This window comes from Chaetodon auriga, chromosome 3 (assembly GCF_051107435.1).
Source record: "Chaetodon auriga isolate fChaAug3 chromosome 3, fChaAug3.hap1, whole genome shotgun sequence".
NCBI lineage: Eukaryota > Metazoa > Chordata > Actinopteri > Chaetodontiformes > Chaetodontidae > Chaetodon > Chaetodon auriga.
Window position 1 is genome coordinate 24,500,048 of NC_135076.1, and position 25,967 is coordinate 24,526,014.

The 25,967-nt window shown below is 46.4% G+C and overlaps 1 protein-coding gene across 2 annotated transcripts in view; it reads left to right on the forward strand.

The window, feature by feature from the left end:
• Positions 1 to 2,081: 2,081 nt before the first annotated feature.
• Positions 2,082 to 25,967, forward strand: part of plpp3 (phospholipid phosphatase 3) — a 29,769-nt gene continuing 5,883 nt past the window's right edge. Inside the window, exons 1-6 of one of the 2 annotated variants that reach the window (XM_076726356.1) lie at positions 2,082 to 2,694; positions 16,837 to 16,994; positions 19,469 to 19,561; positions 20,017 to 20,204; positions 20,391 to 20,448; positions 24,086 to 24,262. In XM_076726356.1, coding sequence (XP_076582471.1) covers positions 2,556 to 2,694; positions 16,837 to 16,994; positions 19,469 to 19,561; positions 20,017 to 20,204; positions 20,391 to 20,448; positions 24,086 to 24,262 — 813 coding nt within the window. In that variant the 5' untranslated portion in view covers positions 2,082 to 2,555. Of the gene's footprint in view, positions 2,695 to 16,279; positions 16,435 to 16,836; positions 16,995 to 19,468; positions 19,562 to 20,016; positions 20,205 to 20,390; positions 20,449 to 24,085; positions 24,263 to 25,967 lie in introns of both variants that reach the window. The other variant, XM_076726355.1, reaches the window with a different exon arrangement.

The window sequence follows — 25,967 nt, forward strand, 5'->3', positions numbered from 1 at the left end:
CGTCGCTTCTCTCACCGCGAGGAAAGACGGGGGGAACCACTGACGAGTCGACCCCGTTGTGAACGCGCGCTGTCGGTGAATACCGTTAAAGAAAACCGTAATTGCTTTTCTGGAGGCCAGGCATATGTCGTAAAGCCCGGGATTATCCCTCTGAGAGCGCGTCGGCCTCTGCTGTTTGCCCTGCACCGTGTGCGTCTCCCACCGACCTCCTGTTGTGTCAGGGTTTGCACGCCGGCCAGTCACCTACCCTGACAGACAGGTCAACGAGATACCAAAATAAACGATTGCTAAATACACGGCCGAGGTTAAAAGTAAAGAAGCACATCATAAATCAGCCGATGTTTACACCGGCCTGTAAAGACACCTGTCTCTTCATGACAATTCAGATTACCTGCTGTACATGAAGTATTTATTTTAATATAAAACAATATGACCTGGCTTTTTGAGAGTTCAGAGTTAACATACACGATTCACCCTCAGTGACAAAAATAAAATAATAATAAAAAAGCCTGTTATGCAGGGAGCAACACATCAAAAGCATTTACTGATATCCTGGGTTATAAATGACAGTCCGTGTATCTGCTGCATGCAGTGGTGGAATAAGTATTCAGACATTTTAAAAAGCAGCACCACCTCACTGTAATTATACTCTTATCAAGTAAAAGTTCAGCATTCCAAGTTTTTCTGAAGTAGACAGCAAGATTTTTAAATTACAGTACCAAAAGAATGGCCTATTTCAGAATAATGTATTTTACTGGATTATTATTATTGATGCATTAATATGTTCATCACTTAAATTCTGCAGCGAATCTCAGTTACTTTATATAGCCCAGTGATAAATAATCATTATTTATTATTTGACATATATTTTGTATTAATGGTCGACTATAAATCTGCAAAGGAACAAGTAAAGTTATCAAATAAATGCAGTGCTGCAAAAAGTACAATATTTGCATCTAAATGGAAATACTCAAGTACACGTACCTCAAACTGTACTTAAGTTCAGTGCTTACTTTGTTTTGTTTTTGCAAAGTACACAGCCGAGGCCATCAGAGCAGAGACAAGAGTTCACTGTGTCCTTATGAGCTATCAGTCCTCCTCCTCCCAGAGGTCATATTAACACAGCGTCATATCCATCGTGTCTTTGTTGGTCCACATCAGAGATGCTAAAAAAAAAAAAAAAAAACAACTACTCAGATTTTATTGAAAAGCGCCATACTATCGATAATCTTCCATTAACTTCCTGGGACACAGTGGGCTGGTTGAAAAATGGTCTGAGAAGTGAACTTCATGGATGGCTGAGCTGACAAATAAGATTGAGGTGAGTTGTTCGCGTTTTAACCACTAGGTGACAGTGTACGTTTAATTTATCACTGTCCTGTAAGAGTCCTGGAGCTGCCTCTGCTCCTGTCTTGTGCGTAAGGATCGAGCTCTCTCGGGAAGTAAGAAGCACTTGTGGAACTGGCGACTTTCCTCATATCAAAGCTAGAAAAGAAACACTAATCCTTATGCTTTTAAATAAACCTGTACTTGGATTGTGTGTGAGTGGCTTCACTGACCGATCACATTACAATTTGCGTTGTTAACTTTGTTTGAAAGGATCAATTTTAATAGATGATCAAATTTGCCTGCGTTGTTTTTCTGTTCAACAAATCCCCATTACACAATTATTCAGACAAAATGAATAATTCCAATGAAAACTATAAATTATAACCTTCTACATATTCTTTGTATGGGCACTGGCACAATATGTATAGTTTCATCAAAAGCAAGCAAAATGCGCCTGACATTTTCGTCATGCTTGTAATAATAATGACATTAAACATTTCTTTATTTGTAATATTTTTAATAGCTGGTCGCAATCAGATTTCAACATGAATCTTTCAACATGACCTCATGAAACATACCGGAAAATAAGCAATAGTTGCTTTTATCCTCAGGATGAAAAGAGCAAATGCCCTCATGTCCCCTAAACCGACCGCGCTGAAACGCTCCGAACCTGCTGGCGCGCTTGTCGTACCTCGCGTAACCACTGGAGGCGCTGCATCTCCGCGCTGCGCTCCGGCCCCCTCCTGGTCTCCAGTCTGAGAAAGTTTTCCATGCAGGGATGGAGGTGATTACCCACCGCTAGCAGAGGGAAGAGGGCTGAGCTGGGGGAACTCGGAGAGAGCAGGGGGAGGAGGAGAAGAAGAAGGATTGATATAACAAGAGCGGCTGTCGGTGCGCAGCGCAATTCTCACTCACTCCAAGTGTTGGAACCAGGAGCGATCAAGGGGAGCAGGCTTCCATTCATTTCGAGCGCAGACAACTTTTCTTCCTTGAGTCCGTGGCGCGGGTCCGCTCACCACTTAATACTCACATATTACTTATTTTGACTTTTTATGTAAAAGTGAAATACGAGGCAGCAGCAGATCTGAAACTTTACGAGACCTTCGAGTTGGGGAATTCTTTTCCCCCCGTTGAGTTGCATGACATTTGAAGGACTTGAAAGCCTGACAGAGTTTCTTCACCTAACGCGTGGTGTGGGATTTTGAGCTGAAACGGGGACTTCTCAAATGCAAAAGTACATGTATGAGAAAGCAATGGCCCAAGAGACAAGGAACGGAGGAACCTCTACGTTAAACAACAACAATGGTGTTGACAACAGTAAGAAGAAGCTGCTAATAGCGCTCGACATCTTCTGTCTTCTACTTGGTAAGTTTATGGATAAGTTCAGGCTATTTATTCGCCTCTGTTAGAATTTGAATTGTTTAATTTTTTGGCTCAGTTGATTTGAAATGCCCTGCCAAGATCAACCTCTTTAAACTCACACAAAACAATAAATTCATGGAAAACCCCGCGCTTTCTAATGGTTCGCATTAAAAGTCTTATCGTTTTAGTAGTGTTGCCTGTTATCTGTGACCACAAGACAACTTAATCTGCAGCATCCCCTTATCGTCGTGCCCCAACACACCAACCAGCACATGTCGGGGAAGCGCGGAGCCAAACACTGACCACACTCCACATTTTCAGGCTGTTGCATTGTTAGAAAAATGCAGTTTATAGAGTGCAGCCTCACAAGGGATCAACCCAGACATGACATGTGTGCCACATTCAGAAATACATATCAACACAAGACAAACAGTTTGTTCATTGGCTGAGACAGCAAGATGATATGTTGACCATTTCAAAGTGCACAGGGCATCACTGGGACCCTGTCAGAACTGATGCCAGCCAACGTGCCCGGGGCATAATGTTTTGAAGTGTTGTAACCCGCCCTTTTGCTGCCCTTTAAATAGCCCGTGACACCCCTCCTGTGCCCTCATAACCTTGTTCATCTGACCCTGAACCTCCAGAGGTGCCATTGCAGCTAGAGCTGTCCATACATAGAGACGCAAGTAAAAAAAAAATCGAAGTGTAATTAAGGTATTGATTCATAGCTGATGAAACTGTCACCGAGGCTGAGATGTCTGTCTTTACTGGCCTGATTTGCGCCAACAGGCTTGTTTGTGATGAGTTTGTGTGTTGGTCCGAACTTGTTATTCCTCTGGTGTCCCATCGAGCTTCAGCGTGCAGGGTTTGTGTGTCTGTGTGTCTGTGTGCTGCTTTGATAGCTGGTTTGTTTTTGGCTGTTGTCACTGTAGCCCAGTCCTTTTAGTTTCAAGCTCCAGTGGCCCCCCTTTCTCTTCTCTCTGTTTTCAATCCCTCCGTCTCTCCTTTCTCTCTTTTAGAAAAGGATTATGGGAGTTGCGCTTTAACTTCTACACATTCTCTCCCAGAACCCTGCAAATCCCTGGCCAGCTGCCCCTGATCACTCCACTTCAAATTACTTTCTCTCCCCCGTCTCTCTCTCTCTCCAGCTTTCTTGTGAGCCCTCTCTCCCCCTCTCTGTCCAGGGGACTGCGTGGAATAATTGCTTAAGCATGTGTTGTGGCAGGGGAAAGCTTCTCCGATCTAACGGAGAGAGATGGAGAGGCAGGACGCGTGGCTGACCAGGCATTAGAGGAGCAGGTGGGAGCCACAGCAACAGCTTTATATGGAGAAACTGAAGCATCAACAGTAGTAATGAAATACTCCACATTGCCACACAGGAACAGGATTTTTACTACCCAGGATGTTACAAATGGTGCAGATTAACTCCACATTCTCTTAAGTGCCGTGTGGTAGAAGCAGATCTGCTTGACAGACGCAAAGTTTTCCAGTGGGTTTATATTGGTTTTGCTTATTAAAGAACCTCAGACAGAGATACGCTGTTTCATCTGCACACATATAAACGTAGATGAGCTTTGAGCGCATGTGGACTGAATTTCCTGCATAGACCAACTTCCTTCGCTGGTAACGGCTCTACAGTCCACACACACACACACACACACACACACACACACACACACACACACACACACACACATGCATGTAAACACACAGACGCAAATGGTCACACAGATTCTCCTTTGTCATGCTAAACACAATCTGGCTGCTCATTCCTGATTGGTTGCCCCACTTTAGTGGTTTGAGGATGGGGGGGTTTGGGGGGGGGTTACACATGGGGTGTTCAGTGGGTGGAAGGACAGGGGGGTTAAAAGAGAGGAAAAGAAGAAAGGCCAGGAGAAAGCCGGGGTTATCAGGGGGTCTTGAATGAGGAACGAGGAATGCGGGTGTGTAGTGGGTTCAGAAGAATGCCTGATATTCAATGAGCTTTGCTCTGTGAGTGCATCAGAAAAAGGTAGTGTCAAGCTAGTTAATGCAAAAAAATCTCATTACCTTTAATTAGTTCCTATGTGCCAGCTGGTGACACACACACACACACTAACAGTCTGTGCAGTGACACCTTTCTATAGGTTGTCAGTCTGCCTGACTGTCACACACCCTCAGGCATGGCTAATTGTTGTGTTTGCATAAAGGACATCTGAGGCCACCTATAATCACACACACACACACCAGCACATGTGTCCAAACTAAAAAATGAAGGGTTCTGTCCTTATGCTGCCTCTGCTTATTAAGGCTAATGATGCATAAACACAGCAGGATCAGAATGCTGATGAAAAACGCACAGATGCACACTCACCCAGCTCCACTCCTGAGTTGCAGCATGAGATTTTGGCAGCTGAGCACAAGCATCATCTGCTGATTTCACTTTGGCTCGGGTTCCTCTCTCACTGAGCAGCGGAGTTGATTTAGCGACACTATAAGGAGTGCACACACAAAACACCATAAACTCACTATAAATACACCAACTCCACCGCAGGCTGCAGAAGTTCATTCTTGTCGTTTTCTCTCCATGCGCACATGAGCTATTCACAGCCCGATAGCCCGTGTCATCCAATTTAAGGCGGACGTTTTTTTTGTGAAAATGCTTCGTCACCCACTTCCAAGACATCATACCGCTGAAAGTAGCCTCACCTAAACCCAGTTTCAGTTTTATACGATGCAAAGGAGATTATACATTGTGTGTTTTTGCTTGCAGACGTGGCTGGGTTTGAGCTGCAGGGGCCTTTTTGCAGGTGGATTTGATAAAACATGGATTGTCCTGAACTGCGTCCACTGACTTTCAGTCCTGTGTGTGTGTGTGTGTGTGTGTGTGTGTGTGTATATATATATATAGCCTGTTTTAAAAGGTAATTTAAGTTGACCGAAAGCCTTTTTTCCATCAGCATCTCAGGTTTCTTGCTATCTGTTCTGATCCATGATACAGTCAGGTGTTCGGGGACATGCTTTTCCACGAGTGACAGACGTGGACATTCTTATTAGCCGGGGACAGGAGTGTAACCTTTTGGCCCCCAGGGAATCAGCTTCATAACTCACCCTGGAGCATTAACCCTATATGGCTGCCTCCCCATTAGCTGCTATAGCATTACAGCAGTCAGTCACACAGCCCCTCATTAAAGCAGGAGAGGTTTAACCTCTACCTCTCCAGGCCTACGCCACTTCAATCCTGAGCCGCTCTACAAATATTTTCCAGAATTTCTCAAATTCTTCATCTGGCTGCAGTGCCGTGGCCAAAAACTCTTGATGTGACATCTGGTGTAATTTTGGGAGTGAGTGAACCAGGGGGCATGATGTGTGTGTGTGTGTGTGTGCATAGTGGTACTCAGGAAAGGGTGGGAAACGGAAAGGTAGTGTCGGTCGGAGGTAGGTGTGGTTGTGAAATGAAATCCTGTCCATTTCTTTTTTTTTTTTTCGTCTCACAGCCCATTTCCATTCTCCCCCCCCTTCCTTCCCTCACTGCTCCCTCTCCACTTGAGCTTGTCTCCCCTTTTCCTTACTGGTTTTGCTCTAATGGAGAGAAAAGGCATCAAAGCATGTTGGTTGCAAAATACTTCAGCACAGTAAGATGTGGTTAGTTTAGTGTATCAGTAGTAGACAGATAAACAGATAAGCACTTTTCGCTAAGTGTCTAGTAGAAAACTGCAATCAAACAGCAAGTGGGAGGCCCTCATGCACAAACCCAAACACAGGCTCCAGTCCAAAGCTGCTGACCTTAATCCAAGGGCAAATATTGTCAGGAGTTCTGCATAAGTGTGTGTGTTCAGGGGCAGGAGCTGGCTGAAAAGCACTCTGGACTTCCCTGCTACATAGAGATGCCCAAAGGGAGAAGGACATGCCAGTATGCTCATTTGTCTGTGAAGTTTGTCATGTCAGGCATCACTAATGTGGGTGTCGTAACAGTCAACAAAATAGATCACTCTCTACGAGCCATTTGGCCTTTAAGTTGCCCGTCACAAGCTCCTAGAAGGACCATCTATTGAAGAGAAGTATGGAAATTGTTTGCATTTTCTGTCTGTTTGAGTCCCTCTGTTGATGCTCCATGTCAGTCTATTCTTCTGTTTGTCAGATAGGGTCAAAGGTCAGGCAGAAAATAGACTCATATAGGACAAGTGCCTGCAGTGCTCTCCGTATGACATTTCCTGCACTTGCACACGGCCGAGGGCTCCGTGCAGAAATTCAATGAATGCTCACAGAGGAATATGTAACATCAGTCTCAAGATTCAGCTCTGACAATAGTCGGATATGGTATTTACGGTGTGATTACATCACTGTATGTATGCCTGTGTGGCTTCAGGGGGCGTCCTGTGGTGGGTTGTGGTGTGTGTTTATGTTGTGGCTGCAGGACAGGGTGAGGTTGTGCCTCTTAAGAAGGTGAGGAGTGTCCTCTGGCAGATGACAATCATTTTATGATGCAGTAAGATAAAGATCAGCAGATTTTCATGACAACGTTCGTGGCTAAAGGGCTGTTACTCCCAGAAGAATGTATGTATTTTGAAGCGTGCATTTTTGCGTAGACGTGTATTTCTGTACGTGCCGTGATGGAGGTATTGTGGCCAGACTTGTTCGTGTAACATTTTCAGCCCGTCATTGTGACATGAGGCTGGTTTCTGCTGGTGCATGAGCTAAATGACAAACCCCAGGGGTTTGTGTCTCCACAGGGCTGCGATTAGAGATGTGTGGGTGTGAGTGTGTGTATGTGTGTCCTGTGGGGTTTATGAGGGAGATCCCAGAGCTGTCATTAGATGGACTCTATGGCCTGAAGGGTAAAGGAGTCTGTGTATGCTTGTGTCTGCGATGTGTGTGTGTGTGTGTGTGTGTGTGTGTGTGTGTGTGTGTGTGTGTGTGTGGCATGTGTGAGGCATGTGTGACTCGACTTGTGTGTATGTGTGTGTGTCCCATGTGGTTCCCGTGGGCAAGCCGGAGGCATCAGGTTGACTGATGTGACTGCATCTTTTTATGCTGCTTTACGAGCCAGACACATTCATCTCTTTTAACTTGTTTCCCAACGCCTCCATCCTAGCAAACAATTCAATTGCACAATAAAAGACTAAACTGTGACAATAGATGAAGAAAAACAGCTTGTAGTTTGCGCTTTGACAACAATGGTGTAGCAAAGCTTCTGCCTCTCCTATCTCTTTCCACTCTCTTATCTATAATTACACCCTCAAACTGCTTATTTAGATAAAACAGGATTACTGGGCTGGACCCTTCCATAAACCTTTGTTAGCAGTCATTCTTGTGTGCTAAAGCTTGTGTTTGAGTTCTCAGCTGGTGTGTGAATGAATATTTTGTGTGCGAGCAATGGGCTCATTCAGAAACGCCTGATTGCATGAAAACAAGAACTGAGGATTTCTCACTCTTGCACAGTTGTCTTTCTAGGATCATATGAATTAGCACTCAGTTGCGCTGCATGGTTATATTACATACAGATGTGCCTATTAGCGTGGGATCTGCAGCTTAAAAGACAAACAATGCTGATAGCTCTTGAATGTAAATGAGAGCAGAGGCAGCAGATGATCTTACACAGCAGTGCTTCATCACAGCCAGCAGCCTGAGAGCTGGAGGCCTCATTACGTCTTTCTGTTACACCACACTGTCCTCGCCTGGGCCTCCTCCCTGCTGTTACACAGGCCCCTCTGTCTGTCACTTTCTCTCACTACATTGCCCACTACAGTCCTCTGTGTTTGTGTGTGTGCACATGCTGTGCGCATCCAGAGATGGGGGGTTGTGGGTCAGGGAGATTTCACTGTTTGACTGAGAACAATACCCCTTTTGATGCATCTCGGCGCTCTTTGTTTCGTTAATGAGGACCAATAGGCGAATTGCAGACAGAAGGAGGATGAAATGGAGGGAGGGAAAAAGTGAATGAGGTGGGGATGAGAGAGTGAGAGACCCTCCTCTCTGAGCACTCAAGGCCACTTGATTATCTGTGAGTGGTTTATGGCTGTTGCTACTTCTAGCTGTATTGTTGACTGGATTGTGGGCTGTAGTGCTTATCTGCTCAGCTGTGGCCAGCGCTGCTGCTGTAATCAGCTCAACATCTTTATTGGCGCAGGCCTTATCTGTGCTTCAGCCACTGAGCCCTGTCCTTTTTGCATACAGAGAGGAGGCTCCCCGCAACACTACAAAACATCATGCAGAACATTCACGCTGTGGCTCCAATTTAACACCTGTTGTCTTCAAATAAACACAGTCCATGATGTGTGCAGAGGTGAGCAGGATATTTAGGGAGCGGATGAGGGGAAGGAGTGCAAGAAAGGGAGGGCGGTATGGAGTGAAGTGGAGGGGAGCATTATTCAGACAGAGGCGTCAGGTTTCAAAGACTCCACAGCCCTCTTCTCTGCAGCCAGGCTTTTGTCCCAGGGGGTAATAATGCCATTATGGCAACAGCAGAGAAACACCCACCCAGCCACCCGACCAACCAGCCAGCCAAGTAGCCTGATCTGGCCTCTGGGCAATGCTCAGGTTACTCTTCATCAGGGCAGCTGTGCGTTCGTCCTGCTCTTTCAACTAGGTGCAGCCAAGCATTAGGAATGTCTTGATGGGTTGTAACTGATCTTTTTAAAACACACAATAAAGATCCACTTGCCTCCTGCACTTGCTAATGTGGACCAGAGTTGATTTCCCACAAAACACTGTTGAAGCCAACATCTCCTCATATGTGCCTACAAGCCAACAGCAACACGGAGCCAGCAGCAGCATTCAGAGGCTGCCCTCGCAGGTGCCTGCTGGTAAAAGTCCCCTAGAGAGTGTCCCGACGGATGCCTGTGTGTAAAAGGCATTTATTCCTGTGAATAAAATCTCTCTGAGTAAGCACATGCTTCAGCCAGCGGCCCCCCGGTCACTGCAGCATTCACACAGAGGGGGAAAAAGGACAGGGATTCACTCTGCACACCACTCTGCTGACCTCAGCCACTCCTGTGTGTGCATGCATGTGTGCGTCTGCCGTATTTGTGTGAGACACATCAGCAGCTTGTGGAAACAAAGACCTGATATCTACAGCCAAACATCTGTATTGATGCACATGTGTGCATGTTCCTGCTCGTGTTTACGAACGTATGTTCCAGTGATTATGCGTATGGATGAAGCATGGGTGGTTTTTATGCAGCCGAGTTTGTTTATTTGGATTGCGAGAGCATTTTTAAAGCCCTTTGTGGTCGACAACTTGAAAATGTTTGAGAAAGGCTTTGCTGAAGTTGCCAGTGGAACCACAGTAATCCACTATAACACCCACAGAGCCACACACGCAGGCACACACTCGCACAGATGTCATGTGCAGCGTTTCAGTGACATGTGTGCCCTGCTCCTCCGCGCTACAGTATAATCCTATATGTATGTCACATCCCTCACCTTTGACCCGTGGCCCTGTAGCTACTTCCAGGGTCTGTCATGAACCTCAGCTAACCTATGCACTCTGGTCCCAAATGTCTCGAAGGCCACACATACTTGTGCTCATGGTTTTAGCGAGTTAAATGTGTGGGCTCGGAGCGCTGTGCAGTGCTGGACGTGTGACAAATTTCAGAACATCCAAGGCATCTGCTTGGCAGGCCGTATTTTAAAACCCCAAAGGTCACAGCAGTGTTGTAGCTGAAGGAGTGCGCCGTCTCTAAATGTTAAGACACCGGTGTATATTAAGACTGAGGTTGAGGAGGAAATTACGATCTTATTTAGAGGAGTTACTGTTGTCATAGTTCATCAAGATTTGGATTACTCACACTGACCACATTTATATCTCCATAGAAATGGTCCCAAATGATTCTACCCATATGCTGAGCGACCTTCCTGCTCACCTGCCTCAGAACGAAGTCCACCAACAAATGTGCCTGGCACTGAGCCACTCATTCCTCTCTGATCCCATGAAATTAAACACACACACACCCACATTCACACGCACGCACGCACGCACGCACGCACGCACGCACGCACGCACGCACGCACGCACGCCATGATTGTACTGTGACTTGTCGGTGGAAGAGGGTATTTATCCAAATTAATGGACTAAAGGATTCTGCTAATGCAAGTAATTGACCAAAGACACTCTCCCTGTCTGCCTCTCTCTCTTTCCACACACACACACGCAGAGTCACACACATATCAAATAACAACAATATAGTGTCTTAACATCCTTCTTTATAGCGATGTAGGCCACTTTAGAGTTTTCTGTGGCAGGGCGTGTGCGGATGTGGAGCTTTAACTGATAGAAGTATGCCAAAAGTTTATTCAAGAGACTGGGAGTGGGCTGAAACTGACAAGTGAAGGTAATGGATCTGCACACATTAGCCATGTTTCTCTGTCATAACAACACACACACACATGCACAGGTCAGGTTGTTTCATGGTGTATGGAGAGAAATGTCTGTTCCCTTGAGATGGATTGTTATCGAAAGGTCAGAATACACTTTTATACATGCTTACTGTGTTTCTCTGATCACAAATACTCTACAAAATGTCTGAAAATAATGAAAATGTTCCTCACTGTCTTCCAGAGCTCAAGGTGGTGTCTTAAAATGCTTTGTGTCGTCCAATTTTTAACCTCAAAAAGCAAAGATATTCAATGTGCAGAATTTTCTTTCTCATTTAAGATAAGATAAGGCAAAATAAGATGCGATAAGATAAGACTTTATTGATCCACGACGGGTAATTCAAGAATGAATTAAGTCTTTAAATGTTGGAGGTTTTCTGAACTTAACCAGCTACACGCAAACTTTGGCTGAATACTTCCAAAGACTCTGATGGACTCCCGAACAAATCAGATTTGTTGCGGAGCAGTGAGAAAATGTTGTAGAAGAAGAGAAGACAAAGTCTGATTGATTGACTGGTCAGTCTGTGGAGTGGAGCCCCCCCCCCAACCTTCCTCTGAATTCTCGGTCCCACTCCCTGTCAGGACGGGTCACATGGCGTCTTTTAGAGACAGGAGGAGGAAATCCTCCATTAGAGCAGACCACAATACCTCTTCCTTTGCTCCGCTCCGCCTCCCATTCACCTCTCACACACACTGCTGACACTCCAGCTCGCTCTCTACAATCACGATATCATTCTTAATTCCGCTCCCCGAAAGCCATGAAAGCCCATTAAAATGTCAATAGAGACCTAGAGGGGCGAGAGAGTCATGAGAGCGGGAGAACGGGAAGCTCGCTATGGTCTCAGCAGACACGCAGGTGCAGCTCTGCAAGGATACGAGCGCCATGTCAGAAGGAATTAACCTTTGAGCAACGCAGAGCTTTAGCTGTCTTAAGAATAGTTATTGTTTCCTGTTCTGGCAGGTACAGTCGGTCTTAAGATGAGAGAAAATAATAGAACCTCGCTGATCCTAAATCTGCAGGACAGAGGAACGTCGGACGTGATATTAATGAGCGCTGCTGAAATATGTCAAAATGCAAATCCTATCAAGTTGTGACCGTGTAAGCTGACAAAAGAAACATTTATTTCCTTTCTGTCTGAAGGAAATGTAAAAATCAGACTTAGTCGTGTTAATGCTGCTAATCCAAGCGCTAACTCACTCTACCAAATTTAACTCCAAAGCCAATCAAACGGGCGCTGGCTGGATAATCTCTCTCACACAAACAAGTGCGTGCACACACACTCACACACATGCACAGCAGTCTACATGGACACACTTAAACTTACAAACATATGCACTCAAACCATATATAAACACAAATGAACATACTTTGACGCCATAATTTCTAGCATGCTGCGGAGCGTGAACATGTGAGTGAATTTATGGAAGGAAAATAAGCCGCACACACTCTCTCACACACACACGTAAAGGCCCCGCCATGACCTCTGCATATAAACACTGATTCAGCCAGCCAAAGAAATACCTCTCTCTGTCTTTGACCTGTGGTAAGTAGTCTTTAGTGGCCTGCAGTGGTTCTCCTCATGGCCTGTAAGAGAAAAACGCATGACAGGATCTGATAAGACAAATAGAACTGTTCCCCAAACCCGCCAAACCACCCACTTAGGACCTGTGTTTTTTTCTCCTGTTGCATTCTCCATACTTTCTGTCCTTCCCCCTCCCTCCCTCCCTCCCTCCCTCTCTCTTTCTCTGCATCGAGGGGTTTTCAGGCCCCAGTTATTCTCAGGCGCCTGCTCGTGCCGTTAAAAGCATCTCGGTGGCTTGATAGTTCATAAGGCTCATTGACGCTAAAAGCCAAAAGCAAAGGCAAAAACATAAAAAGAAAGGGTGAAAGCAGGCTGAAATAATGCAAAGTTGTGCATTTAGCTTCCTCTGGGTGGTTAGTGGAGGTGAAGTTTGCGAGCGGTACAGGTGCTCTCTCTTCTTTAGTGAGGATTTCAGGATCTCAGGCATCTCTGAATGTTATTGACCTCGTGACAGAGCTCGTAAAATAGTTGTTTTTTAATTCACTGATGCACCACAGGCCTTTGCCAACAGCCCAGCCCACCTCTTTCTTTTCCCTCCTTTTCTGTTTTTATCTCTCCCTCCTCTGACACTCCCTCCTCTCTCTCCTCCTCTCGCTCTGGGTCAGCGGGCCCTGCGAAGGTCACTCGCTCTTTATCCCATCGCCATTAAAGAGGTCATATTTCTTCACACCGCTGTTTGCAGATGGGGCTCAGACGGGCTGTGGGGATATGCTGGGGAGAGTTTTAGCTTGTGCTGAGAGGTTCATGGACTTTGGTATGAGGAGAATGCCCACATACCAGGCTGTTTTCAGGGGGATGGCAGCACAAAACAGCTTGGCATCTCAAGGCTGGGAAGCGTGTGGACAGAGAGGCTTTCATAAATTCTCAATAGATGTTGAGGAGCTCAGTCACTCGCTCACACTTTCCTTTTTCTGTCCCTCTCAGGAGCTGGTCAGCTCCAGAGTTTCCCATGCTATTCTGCGATCTCAGTTTAGCCTTTAAGCGCCGGTTTGCATGTGTGTGTTTGTCTGTGTGTGTGCGTGTTTCCCATGTCTGTTAAGCCCATGACCTCCTCTCCTTTCACTTCTCCTCATTAACATTTGAATCCCCCCTCCACAAGTAGGCCAGAGTGGAGGGAAGGGGAAGGAGAAGGAGGAGAAAATGGAAGAACTGAGTGGAGATTGGTGTGAGAGGAAGCATGATCCGATTTCTGAGAAAGTTGTTTTCCCCAGCCGAGTGTTTACCCAACAGAACTCATTCAGTGCACAGACTGAAGACATGGGGGTTCTGGCTGTGTTTGAGGTTTTAAAGTTCAGTGGGGCATTAAGCTAAAGACTCACATGCACAGAAACACATGAACACATTTGCACCAGAATCTACTCTTTAGGTGCATTTGCTGTCCTGCCTTGCCCCTGCGGTGAACAGGCTCACCCAGAGCTCACCCTGCCTGTTGTGTGGACAGTATGGTTCTCAGACACCACCAAAGTCTGGCCCAGCCCTGTGAGGGCCAACCAGCCCTGGCGCTGCACCCTGTTTATGCAGGTGTCTGCCTCAGTGACCATCCCAGCTGCTGTCCTCTGCCACCGAAACAACAAAACAATAGAAAGATTCTTCAAACTCTTTACGCCATTTTAGTGACTTTCAGCTGGTTTTGAAGTGTTGCTTCATGATGAAGAAGAAGCCAGCAAGAAGACAAAACAGTCTCGCCTCAGGGTCCATTTAGCAGCTGTTCTGGAGCTTTAGGACATATCACATGATCTTCATCAGCAGATTTAGCCTGGTTGTAATGGAAATGTAGATGTTGACATGTAGTTTTTCCTGAGCTCTTTAGTTTAAGGACGTCTTTTTCAGGTTGAGTTGTAAAGTTCATTCTTGACCTCAAAAGTTTTCAAAAATGTTTAAAAAAACTTCAGTTTTTGCAGTCAGCCTTCAAAATCATCATTTTCTGTGGTCAAAAACCACAGAACCACCACATGTATTAATGCAGACAGGAGGACAGAATGAAGAAAAATAGATAACTCTTCCTATGCAGCCATACGAGTGTGGACATGGACTCATTTACACCTGAGACAACACCTTCTCCTCTGAAGTGGGAGCAGATGTCACTGTGTGGATGTTAAGGAGCCTGTGGGAGTCTCGAGTGTGTGTGTCCGCAAGAATGCATAAGAGAGTGTGTGCTGAGGACTTCAAGAAGTTCACATGTGTGGTTACTGGTGAGGGCTGTGTTTTCATGACAGACCAGTAACACGATCTCCGTCTCCCATCACTGGGGAGACAATGGCGGTGGTTCTAGGAGCATTCATGAGCAGATTTTTGACTTCCGCCCAAATGTCAAAAACCCCTGTGATGTGCGCTAACCACACGGGCCGCATGCGGGAATAGTTTCTCTGCAGTCTGATGCTGAATGTATATGTTGGTGTGTCTGTGTGTGGGTCTTCGGGACGCCTTCGTGTCTTGAGCTCCCACTATTTATGAGCTACTGCAGTCACATGTGTACACACGCCAAGCATTCTCTCATGCAAAAAATGTTCCAGAGTTGGGTGGGCTTAGTCTTGTTTTTCTTGGGATTCACACGTTTTAATATCCCTAAAGGAAAACTGAATGTCCCAGCCAGCGTTTGCATGTCTGTATTTGTAGTCCTTTGATTCGGAAGTGTGTATTTATTGTCCCTTCACCCCGATAGAACGTGGACATGCATGAGTGCGTGCACGTGTGTGTTGTTGAAGGCGGCAACAACAGAATTCGTTTGACCGACTGAACGTCTAGGACTGCTTTCAGCTGTTTGTCCATTTGTTGTTGAGGTGGTTGGACGAAGCTCCGCTAGATCCTCATGAAGGCTGTTATTAAAGCAACAGTTTGACATTTGGGGGAATACTGTCATGCACTTTCCTGCTGAGACTACTGCCAGCAACCAGTTGGCTTAGATTAGCATTAAGACAGACCTGCTTTGTCCAAGGGTAAATCCAAACCCCCAAAATGCTCAGTAATTATTGTTTTGTCTGATTTCTTTTATACAAATGAAGGATTTTGTTGCCAGGCTAGCTTTTGTTCTCTGCTGTCAGCGTTTATGCTAAGCTAAGCTAACCAGCTGCTGGCTGTAGCTTCACATCTACTATACAAACACGGGAGTGGTATCTTCTCATCCAACTCTCTGAAAGAAAATAAAGAAGCTTATGTCTCAAAATGTCAAATTAGTCATTTAAAAAATCGTGTAAAAACCCCCAAAACACTCTACTGGAATGGCACTCTCTTCCCCTAAAATCCATAACACAGAGGTCCTCAAGGTTGTTGACATATTACTCATGTCAGTGCGTTTCTTTGTCTCCAATAATGGAGCCCTCGCCCTGAGTGTCAGTGTGTATTTGCTCTGACAGGAAGGGGGGATCTCCTAACGCTCAAGAAAAAACCTCACTGTCAACAGGAGCAGCAGGAGAGGGTTTGCTCAGTAAACAGCCTGACGATGATGATGATGGTGATGATGATGGTGATGATGTTTCTGTGTGTTTTAATGTGCTGTTTCTTCTTCAGGTCACAGGTAAGTAGCTGCATGATGCAGAATCCCTGTATTAGGTGTGTCTGTGGATCAGCCATATGTATGTGTGTGTGTGTGTGTGTGTGGATTCAGGCCTCCATTCATGTGTGTGTGTGTATGTGTGTGTGTGTGTGTGTAGCTATGCTGCCCAGCCTGGTTCTGCACCGTACCTCTATACGCCCGTACCAGAGGGGTCTCTACTGTGGCGACTCCAGCCTGAACTACCCCTACAAGAAAAGCACCGTCCCCTCCTCAGTGCTCACTTCTGTTGGGTTGACACTGCCCGCGGTGTCCGTAAGTCCCCACGCGCACAATGAGCACGCGGCGTTGGGGAACACAGGCGGCAGAAAGCGGGACGGCTTGTGGTTCATGATGGCGGCCGTGAAGGAGTGACTAGATCTGAAAAACGTTTGAAAAAGTGTGACTCTCAAGGCGTAGTTTGTGATTCACGGGGGCAGTTGCGTCTGATTTTGGAAATCCGTCACTCCCTTGCTCTGTGCTGACCATACATGACATCCTTAAGCCTCACCCACTTCTGCCATATCCCATGATGCCCTGGTGCCGGCGTGCTCCTTGCGCTCCCCCTGTTCTCCTCTGTTTATGTCTGTGTCACTGACCGGGTGCTTTTATGCTTTCTTTCTTCTCTCCCTCTTCCTGTCTTCCTCTCTCTTTGCTCCCCTCCTGTGTCTCTTGTAGCTAGCCTGCCTTTCCTGATCATTGAGACTAGCACCATAAAGCCGTACCAGCGCGGGTTTTACTGTTCGGACGAGTCCATCCGCTACCCCCGAAAAGAGGGAGACACCATTAGCGATGCCGTGCTTTGTGGTGTTGGCATTCTTATTGCCATCTTCTCTGTAAGTCGACCTTTACACCTCCCTTTGTTTGTTGCTTTCACTCCAATTTAAAGCCACTTCTTTTTACCTCTCATGGTCCGATAGATGAGTCTCACTAACATAGCCCCTTAATCAAAACGTTTGAGTGATTTCTTATCATGCACTATTTTCTAAAATACTCCAGTCTTTTGCTATAAATGTGCTCTTTATGTCCTGCCCTTTCATTCTAAAATGTTTTCTTCGTCATACTTTATTCTCCCGTATCAGCTTTGAGTCATCCAAGGCATTCGTAACGGCCTGTTTTTACGGCCAAGCGAGTCAGTGGTAGTGTGAGGCCCCCCAAGCGACATTAGGAAATGTGTGTTTATGTGTGTGTGCTGACGCATGCATGCCAAAGACCAAAGAGATTTTACAAGTTCTTGGTCCATTCTCATACCTCCCGGTCTCCGTGCTCTCTGACTCCGTGCCCCCTGTGCCCCCTCACATTACTCTGGGTGAACGTGTCAGTGCTCTCTCCCATGCCCACAGTGCCTCACTGACAGCCTGAGGCATCTAACCAGTTAGCAACAGCATGAAGTCTTCATTCCCATGACTTGACTCAGCTTCAGAGAAGGAATGGCTGTAGTGGAGTGCCAGCAGATTAGAGTGGGGGGGTGGGGTGGGGGGGGCAGTGTGAGTGGAAACATGTTATAATGACATGTGGTGGGGTATGTGTATGTCAATTAATGCCACGTGGTCGGGCTAGATGTTCTTTACAGCCCCCAGACTCTTTGTGGCACAGCCCCCTCGTAAGTTCCCAGACCGAGACGTCGCTTCACCCGCGTCTCCTCGCCATCAGCTTGACGGGCACACACACACACACACATACACACACACACACACACACGCAGTACCAGCTCAGCTCTTCTGCTTATTGGAACCAGGAGACGGTGCTTGTGTTAGTTAGTTCCCTCACATGTTCACGTGTGGGCAAAGCTGGCGTGTCTCACACAGCTGTGTTCCATTAGTGGCGTCTACTGCCATGCCGACACCATTCCTTTAACGCACACAGGCGCATGCTCGCACAGGCGGGCGCACACACACACACATATATGCACGCACGTACGTGCACTGGTAGCAGATTCCAGTTGGGCCTCTTGTTTATCTTCACTGGTAGGGAAATCCCAACAGTCCCGCTGGTCTGACATATCTATGTCTGACAGGCCTCGTTTCCACTGTGAGAAACAGAATTAGCAATGGCGAGATAGAGTTCTATAAGCATACACTCTGATGATCCAAATAAACCCATCAGGCCCTCTGCTCTGATCACAAAGGGCCTGTTTGCACTCAGACAACCAGACACGTAGGAATAAACCAAGACAGGGCGATAGAGAAGGTTTGAATGCAAATGCTGACAACCCAAATAAACTTCTGTGGCCTGTATCGGCCTCCTGCGGTTCTAATCTTAAGCAGAGATCAGAACAATTCATTGACAATAGCACACACACACACACTAATACGCCGCCATGTTTGTTTCTCCTGGCTGTGAGCCTGCCAGCTGACCACCCAGCAGGCAGGATGTGTGTGTTTACGAAGCCTAACAATTAAAACACAATACATGTAAATACACAAACATTATGTATCTACATTAACTTGATCGGATGTCTGGGAAACACTGAGCCCGCGGACGTGCGCTCATTTCGAGTCTTACATGCTGTTGACACTCACAGTACTGTCTGCTGGCGCGCAGATAGGCAGGTAAATATTTTCCTGGGAGATTGGGTGAGAAATTAGGCCGAAGAGTGAAGCCTTGTGTGGAAATAGGAAGGAAAGGGAGATGCGGTTAGTGGTGGAGAGCAGCCGGTCCGTCACTCAGATGCCCCAGGTGGTTCAGATATGATTGACATGTCCGTGCCTGGAGGGTTGGCTTGGTGTAAGCTCCCTCGGTGTAGATGAGGTCTTTCCATGGGCCCCAATGCTACTTAAAAGTCCCTGGCTTGAGTAACACAGAATTCAGGGTTAGCACTTGACTTAAGCCTTATAGCAGACCATTGCCCCAGTTTAAATCCCCCTCAGTCAGGTCAGTCTGGCCGAGACGCTGGCCCAGTCTAGAATACATGTTTTCCTTTTCCCCCCCGCCCTCACTGTCTTCATATCTCACATAAAAGGCGTTCTCATATCATTGAACAAAGCATCACCACTCATTAATAATCTCACCACATCGAAACTGCCTGAGGGAAAGGCAGGCCATGCTCATTCTATATGTCTGTCTGTGTCTCACTCATTCTCTCTCTCCTGTTTGTTCATTACACATCCTTTCTACTCACTCTAGTCACTTCACTCTGGATTTAAACTAGATTTCCTGCATGATACACACTCAAACGTTAGCATTTTTTACTGTATGGTTATCTGTATCTGAACCTACTGCATGACTATAGCACTCAGCATCACATAGCCAGAATGTGCCTTGTGATCACTGTTCTGGTTATGTCAAAAAAAACAATCCTGTTTTTTAGATTGTGATTGGAGAATGCTTCAGGATTCACCAACTACATGAGGGAACCAAGTCTTTCGTCGGGAATCCTTATGTTGCAGCCCTCTACAAACAGGTCAGCTCTCCATAAGCATGCTTTTAGATGTACTAGATAAATGCATACATAATTGACCATTCGCTAAACCCTTGTTATGAACAGTGATGCTCCGAGTTTGGATGGTGATTTCTTTTTTTTTATTTTACCCCTACCAAAAAAATATATACAAGAGCAAAAGTGTAAGGAATGCATTAAATAGTATGTTTATCTGCTCACGTAAGCTGCAGCTGTTAGCATGTCGAGCTAACTACTTTGATTTGATTTGGGATGAACAGACAGGTTAGTCCTTATCCTAAAAGCCTTCTCTTTTTCAGCATTAAAAATTAAACATATTGTCTCAAAATGCAACCAATAAAGTATAAAGATCACCAGAGTTTGTGACAGTAACAAAGGGGGGCGGTTCTCAGCTAACGATCAATTATCGGCAGCTGCATTGATATTATGTCTCACCATGAATGCGTGTGATCTTTCAGATGGGCGTGTTTCTCTTTGGATGTGCCGTCAGCCAGTCATTCACAGACATTGCCAAGGTGTCGGTGGGTCGTATGAGACCCCACTTCTTAGATGTGTGTCGACCAGATTTCTCCACCATCGACTGTTCAGTGGGATACATCACCAACTACACCTGCACTGGTGAAGAGAGCGATGTACAGGAGGCCAGGTTTGTGAAAACACCAACACACACGGGTGTGGATTCACACTAACATGCAGACACACGTAAAAACACACACACACACACACACACACACACACACACACACACACACTGTATGCCTTGTTAAAAACATTGTGAAAATATTCTGACTGTATTCTACTGACTAACTGAAGATAATCTGTCTCTCTGCAGGAAATCCTTCTTCTCAGGACATGCCTCTTTTTCAATGTTTACCATGCTCTACCTGGCTGTAAGTAACTATTAAACTCTCTTAGACACACTTCACAGCACACATGCAAGCACACACATGCTCAGAGCCGCACAAACAATGGTTTACGGACTGTAGACGGAGTCATGGAAAGAAGGCTGGGCCGTGATTTAGGGATTCACTGCCTCGAAGATAAGCAAAACATTGTTCTTATCCACTTCTCCTCCTCCTCCCGCTCCTCGGCACCAACTCCTCTTCATTCTATGAAGCGGCTTATTCTCCCTTTTACTCCTCCGAGAGATGGATGGATGCGCTCCACCTGTTTTCTTCAGAGCAGCTGTGTGTACACTTCCTGTCCGCTCCCATTTCCCTCAGTTGCTCACTCCACCTGTTGTGGGTGTTGGGTGGGGTTTAGCACCCTAGAGGCATTTCATGCTTCAAACAGTCTAATTACACACACGCACAATTGCCAGCTGAGAGCTCCCCAAGCATCTTCTCCCCCTCCTCCTCTGACAGGACAGAGGAGAGTCAGTGTTTTGGGTCTGGCTGGCTCAAGCTTGGTTACAAGGTGGTCTTGGTTCTCACGGTGGGCTGACAGTTGGAGTTCTGGTGTTTTCGAGAGTCTTGTCATGCAGTGAGAGCTTGCAGCGGGTATTTCCCAGCCTCTGGGTGAACCTACAGCTACACTCCGGTCAGACTGAGGAAAAGAGATGAGAGCGAATAAAAAGCCGGGGAAAAAGCAGAGAGGGAACGGAGATGCATCCAGACCACAGAGTGACACACTAGTCCGAGAGCAGAGCTTCGGCTGCGGCGAGCTCAGGACCATAGCCAGAGGAGGCTGGTGCAAACAGAAAGAGAGGAGAACCAGTGGAGCAGAGGAGGAACAGTTTGTACTCGATGTTTTGGAATACAAAACCAGCCTGAAACAAAGCCCACGGTGGAGGCATTCCTAGTGGAAAAAGGAATCTGCAGCATTTTTTGTTTTTGCCAGCTGAAAACTCGTCATGTGACATCATGTTTTCATTCACAGAACCTCCCACGCTCCTCACGCCTCCTTAAATATGCTGTCTTGTGTCCATAAGATGCTGCTAACAGCCAAAATCCAAAGTCAAATCAGCAGCGCAAGAGGACGGATAATTACTCTGCAAGTTTAACTGCATAGGCTATAAAAATCAAGGCCTCCGCACAATCGATATTTTCATTAGGAATTAAAAGGCAGAGAGGAAGTGATCTTATCCTCTGACTCTCCTCAAGGCGACGAATAAGTGGATTTCCCAAATCATCATCAAATTGTTATTGATTCATTTTCCGTCAGTCGGATAATTGAACCATCCCTGAATCGACCGTCCACTTCTGCACCAGATGCATTACATCTGAACATCCGCTCTCCAGAACAGATCAGGTTCTCAAGAGGTTTGTTTGGTCCTCGAGAAACCGCTTTCAACAGGCGCAGACAAATGTGGATCCTCTCTTTCTTGGGTCCCTCCTCTCAACCTCAGGGCTCTCGTCTCTGCCCCCTTGTCGCTCGCCACGGTGAAAGTGTCATTTCCACCATGTGTTCGTCCCCTCGCTCTCCCTCCCACGGCCCCCACTCTGTGACTTTGAAGCGCTTCGTTTCCATGACCCTTCGTGCCTGAGTGCTGTGCCTGCGACCGATGTGGTTTGAGCTGAGAAGATCGGCTCTCTGATTATGCAGATAACTGGCACAGGCCGCACGGCGCACCGTTCAGCTACACCGCAGCCACAGATGAACCAGCGTGTGTGTGCACTCATGCGTCCCGCTGGGTTGTCTTTTGTTATGTTTGATGTGCACGCTTCTCTTTGCAGATACTATCCAGTAACAGATTGAATCATTTCTGTGAGCTATTTGTTCGTACACAATCACTGAGGCAAGTTGCTTCAATAAAAGCCAATATGTTTGTTTGTTTGTGATATAAGCAGTCTTAACCACAGCTATGCTTTTGTATCAAAGCATGGTGTGAACCAGAGGAGGGGAGGGGAGGGGGGCTTGTGAGTAAAATGAGCCCTCGTTCTCATTCTTTCTCACTTTGTTGTGTTTTCTTTTATTTAACGCTGACTTTGAGTCACAGCGAGAAAGACAGAGGAAGAAGATCTTACTGGAATGAGCCGGATTCCTTTAGAAACCACCAGACTTTGTGTCGCTCTCGTCTCCCTCCGTCATGGGAATCTGCTGGGAATCCTTTTGTTGTTGTGTTTTATTGTTGTTTTCCTTAGATCTGACTATTTGAAACTCACAGCAAATTTCTGGGAGGACAGCTCGGGTCAGGAAGGCAGTCTATTTTAGTCTGAGTTGGTTTTCAAGAGAAGACGATGCATTTTTGGATTTTAGAAGTTCATTAACCCTCTCCATTGCTGATGTCTGCATGCTTCTGCTGAATCAGGATCATACGGGTTATTTGGGTTTACTTACTGCCCTTCAGAGATCCGGCCGAGCCGATTGGCAGGTCACAGTAACTCTTTGTTTTGGCTAAGTGCTCATGCTCTCTCTGAGCTTGCTTTAAATTGAGAGGTTTAGGATGTGGTGCGAAGGGGTTTTCGGATGTTGCACTCATTGCTGCAGGACGTCAGACTAAAGTACTTATCAGTAGTCTTTGCCTGCTACCTGAGAACCACTACGGAGGAAGCCTGAAGTCTAAACATCCCTGCTAGGGAGGAGAGAACAAAACTGGAAGGGATGGGAGGGATCGCTTCCTCTGCTTCCGTAAGGAGAAGAACAATGATAGAGTGTCGTAGAGGAAGTGCGAACAAGCTTTACGTCCACACCTACAGGGGCTTGTAGTGGACGAGGGGTGGTGGGAGGCACTGCGGCTGTCTGTAGGTATTGTTAGCCCAGCTGATTATAAGACACAAGTCTGGAGGCTTTAGGCTGGGCAGACCTTGGCTGAGGTCGGTCCTCCTAGGCCCTCTGTCTCTGGGTGTGAGAGACAGGAAGTAAAGGGTATGAGTGGTGCAGAAACACAGGATGTTTGAAGAACCTGGACCCATCGCACCGCTGTGCATGTCGGTGGATAAAGCGAGAGAGGCTGTGCATGTTATTTGCACATGTGCGAGTGCCTGAAAGTGACCTTGGACTTAGCTGTTCCTGTTTTGGCTCTTCTCAGTCTTTATCATGACCCAGAAAACGGGCAGAGCCGGGGGTGCATCCGCTTTGTCTTCTATTTACTCTAATAGAGGGCAGAGAGTTCATCCCTACAAAGTGCTGAAACGTTCATGGCCGGGTATGTATACATGTGTGTGTGTGTGTATTCCAGTGGATTTCTGTGGTCGTGCTGTTTTTACAGCTGGGATGTCGAACCATGAATCAGTCATGTCCGGGTCTCAGGCAGTTGAGTGTGTGTGTTGTGGAAGACGGTATGTGTATCTTTGTGGTTCTGGCCAGTCTGCCCACTTTGATTCAGTCTAGACCTCTCAGGCAGTAATAATACAGACGTACGCACGCTGCAGGTGAGGGTTTAAAAAGTCAATGCAACATATGTTTAAATCCAGCCCAGTGTGTGTGAGGGTTCAATCATTATGCCATCAATAACAGGATGGGCATTACACATTAAGGGTTTGAGTATCAGAGCGCTGGCACAGTATCATGCATGTTAAATTCTGTCGTATGAAGAAAATTGTCTCTGTGTCACCTCTTCTTCCTTCTTTCTCTCTGTCTTCACAGTTCTATCTCCAGTCCAGGTTTACATGGCGCGGCGCTCGTCTCCTCCGCCCGCTGCTCCAGTTCACCCTGCTGATGATGGCCTTTTACACCGGCCTATCACGTGTCTCCGACCACAAGCACCATCCGACTGATGTCCTGGCAGGCTTCGTGCAGGGAGCCCTGGTGGCCTACTGCATAGTGAGTGCACGCGTCACACGAAACACGTAAATTCAGCTTTATTAGGGACACCCAGACATGCAAACTGTATGACTACATGAGTGATACTGCATGAATGCAGACATCTTCATGCAACTTAATACTTCTCTGTAATTGACCATCGGGGATCCTACAGACGGAGCAACCTTCAAATAAAGTTTGTCTCTTCGGCTCCCTCTTTTCACTTTTTCTCCTCTCTGCTTTTTCTGAAAAAGAGAAATAGAGCCGGCAGCGAAGTGAGGAGAATCTGATTCCCTTTAATGAATAACACATTGCTTGGAGCCAGGCCCTAGTTCAGAGTGTGTGTGTGTGTGTGTGTGTGTGTGTGTGTGTGTGTGTGTTTTTACGTGTGTCTGCATGTTAGTGTGAATCCACACCCGGCAACCTTCCTCACTACTTTTGTGACATATCGTCACAGCAGTTGCCAGATGATTTTCGTAACCCTCATCATTACACTAAGCTAGATGGAGCCAAGGAAAATTAAATTCGGGTCAAGAGGAAAATGGAGGGAGTGTAAAAAGAGAGCGAGTAAGAGAGCGAGAGAGAGGATTAGCCTTTGAAACAGGAATGAGGCTGTTAATTATTTTGGGTTTTTTATTTGGCGGCTCTGGTTCTATCAGCACAGCAGGCCGCTGCTAAACTCTGCTGCCTCTGGGAAAAGTATGGAAAAGCACACTCACACACACACGCACGCACACACACACACACAAGCAGCCCTTACCTTTCTACATGATCCAGATCACAAACGTGGAAAGGATTAGATTCATAAAATTTAGCAAGACCTCAGTAGTGGCGCCTAGGCAGACCTTGGCACAGCTAAAATGCACACACACACACACACACACACTCAATCACACCAGGGTCCTGGAATGCCAGGAGTATTGGAGGAACCAAGATGAACGATGAGCAGCTGGGCGTAGCTCCTGAACGACATCGGCTTTGACAAGGGGGAAGAAAAAAGAATGTTTTCAGAAATATTCTCAATTTATGAGCTTGACCTCTGAACGGGCCGATCTGGCAGCAGGAGCGAAGGGAGGGAAGTGACAGGAGAGAGGAGCCTTGTCTACATCTTGGCTCGGGATGAGCGGGGGTTTAATCCAACTGCGCTATTCCACATCCCTCACAGAGACAGATTAACACACACACAGACACTCTGTTCACATCCACATGCATACACTCCATATATATATATATATATATATATACATGCACACGCACACACACACATACAGGCACGCATACACATAGTCAAACCCCTGCCGATCAAGGCGGTGAGGTTAGTTTTACAACCCTTGACGCCCCCTCTGATTTGCCCGGCCTTAGTTGAAACACACATCTGTGAGCACTTTAGCTCGGCTGTTTCAGCCTCTCAATAAGCACCGGAGCAGAAAGGACCTGACAAGAGATGAGAGGAGGCAGCACAGAGGAGGCATGAAGCCTGTGTGCCTCAGAAAAGCCAGCAGAAAGTATTAAATCAAAGTGTGAACATCTTTAGATCTTCAGTTAACGAGTGTGCAGGTTCCATCATTATTCTTTTAGATGTGAAATGTGAGATTAAAAGCATGAGTTCACACTTTGGAATCATGTCTGAGCGTCTATTTGTCACAGTCTTAAACGTCTCCGCGCAGATCTACTGCATTTCCTTTTGATGTAAAGTAATTGCTGTTTACGGCCTGACTTTGATTTG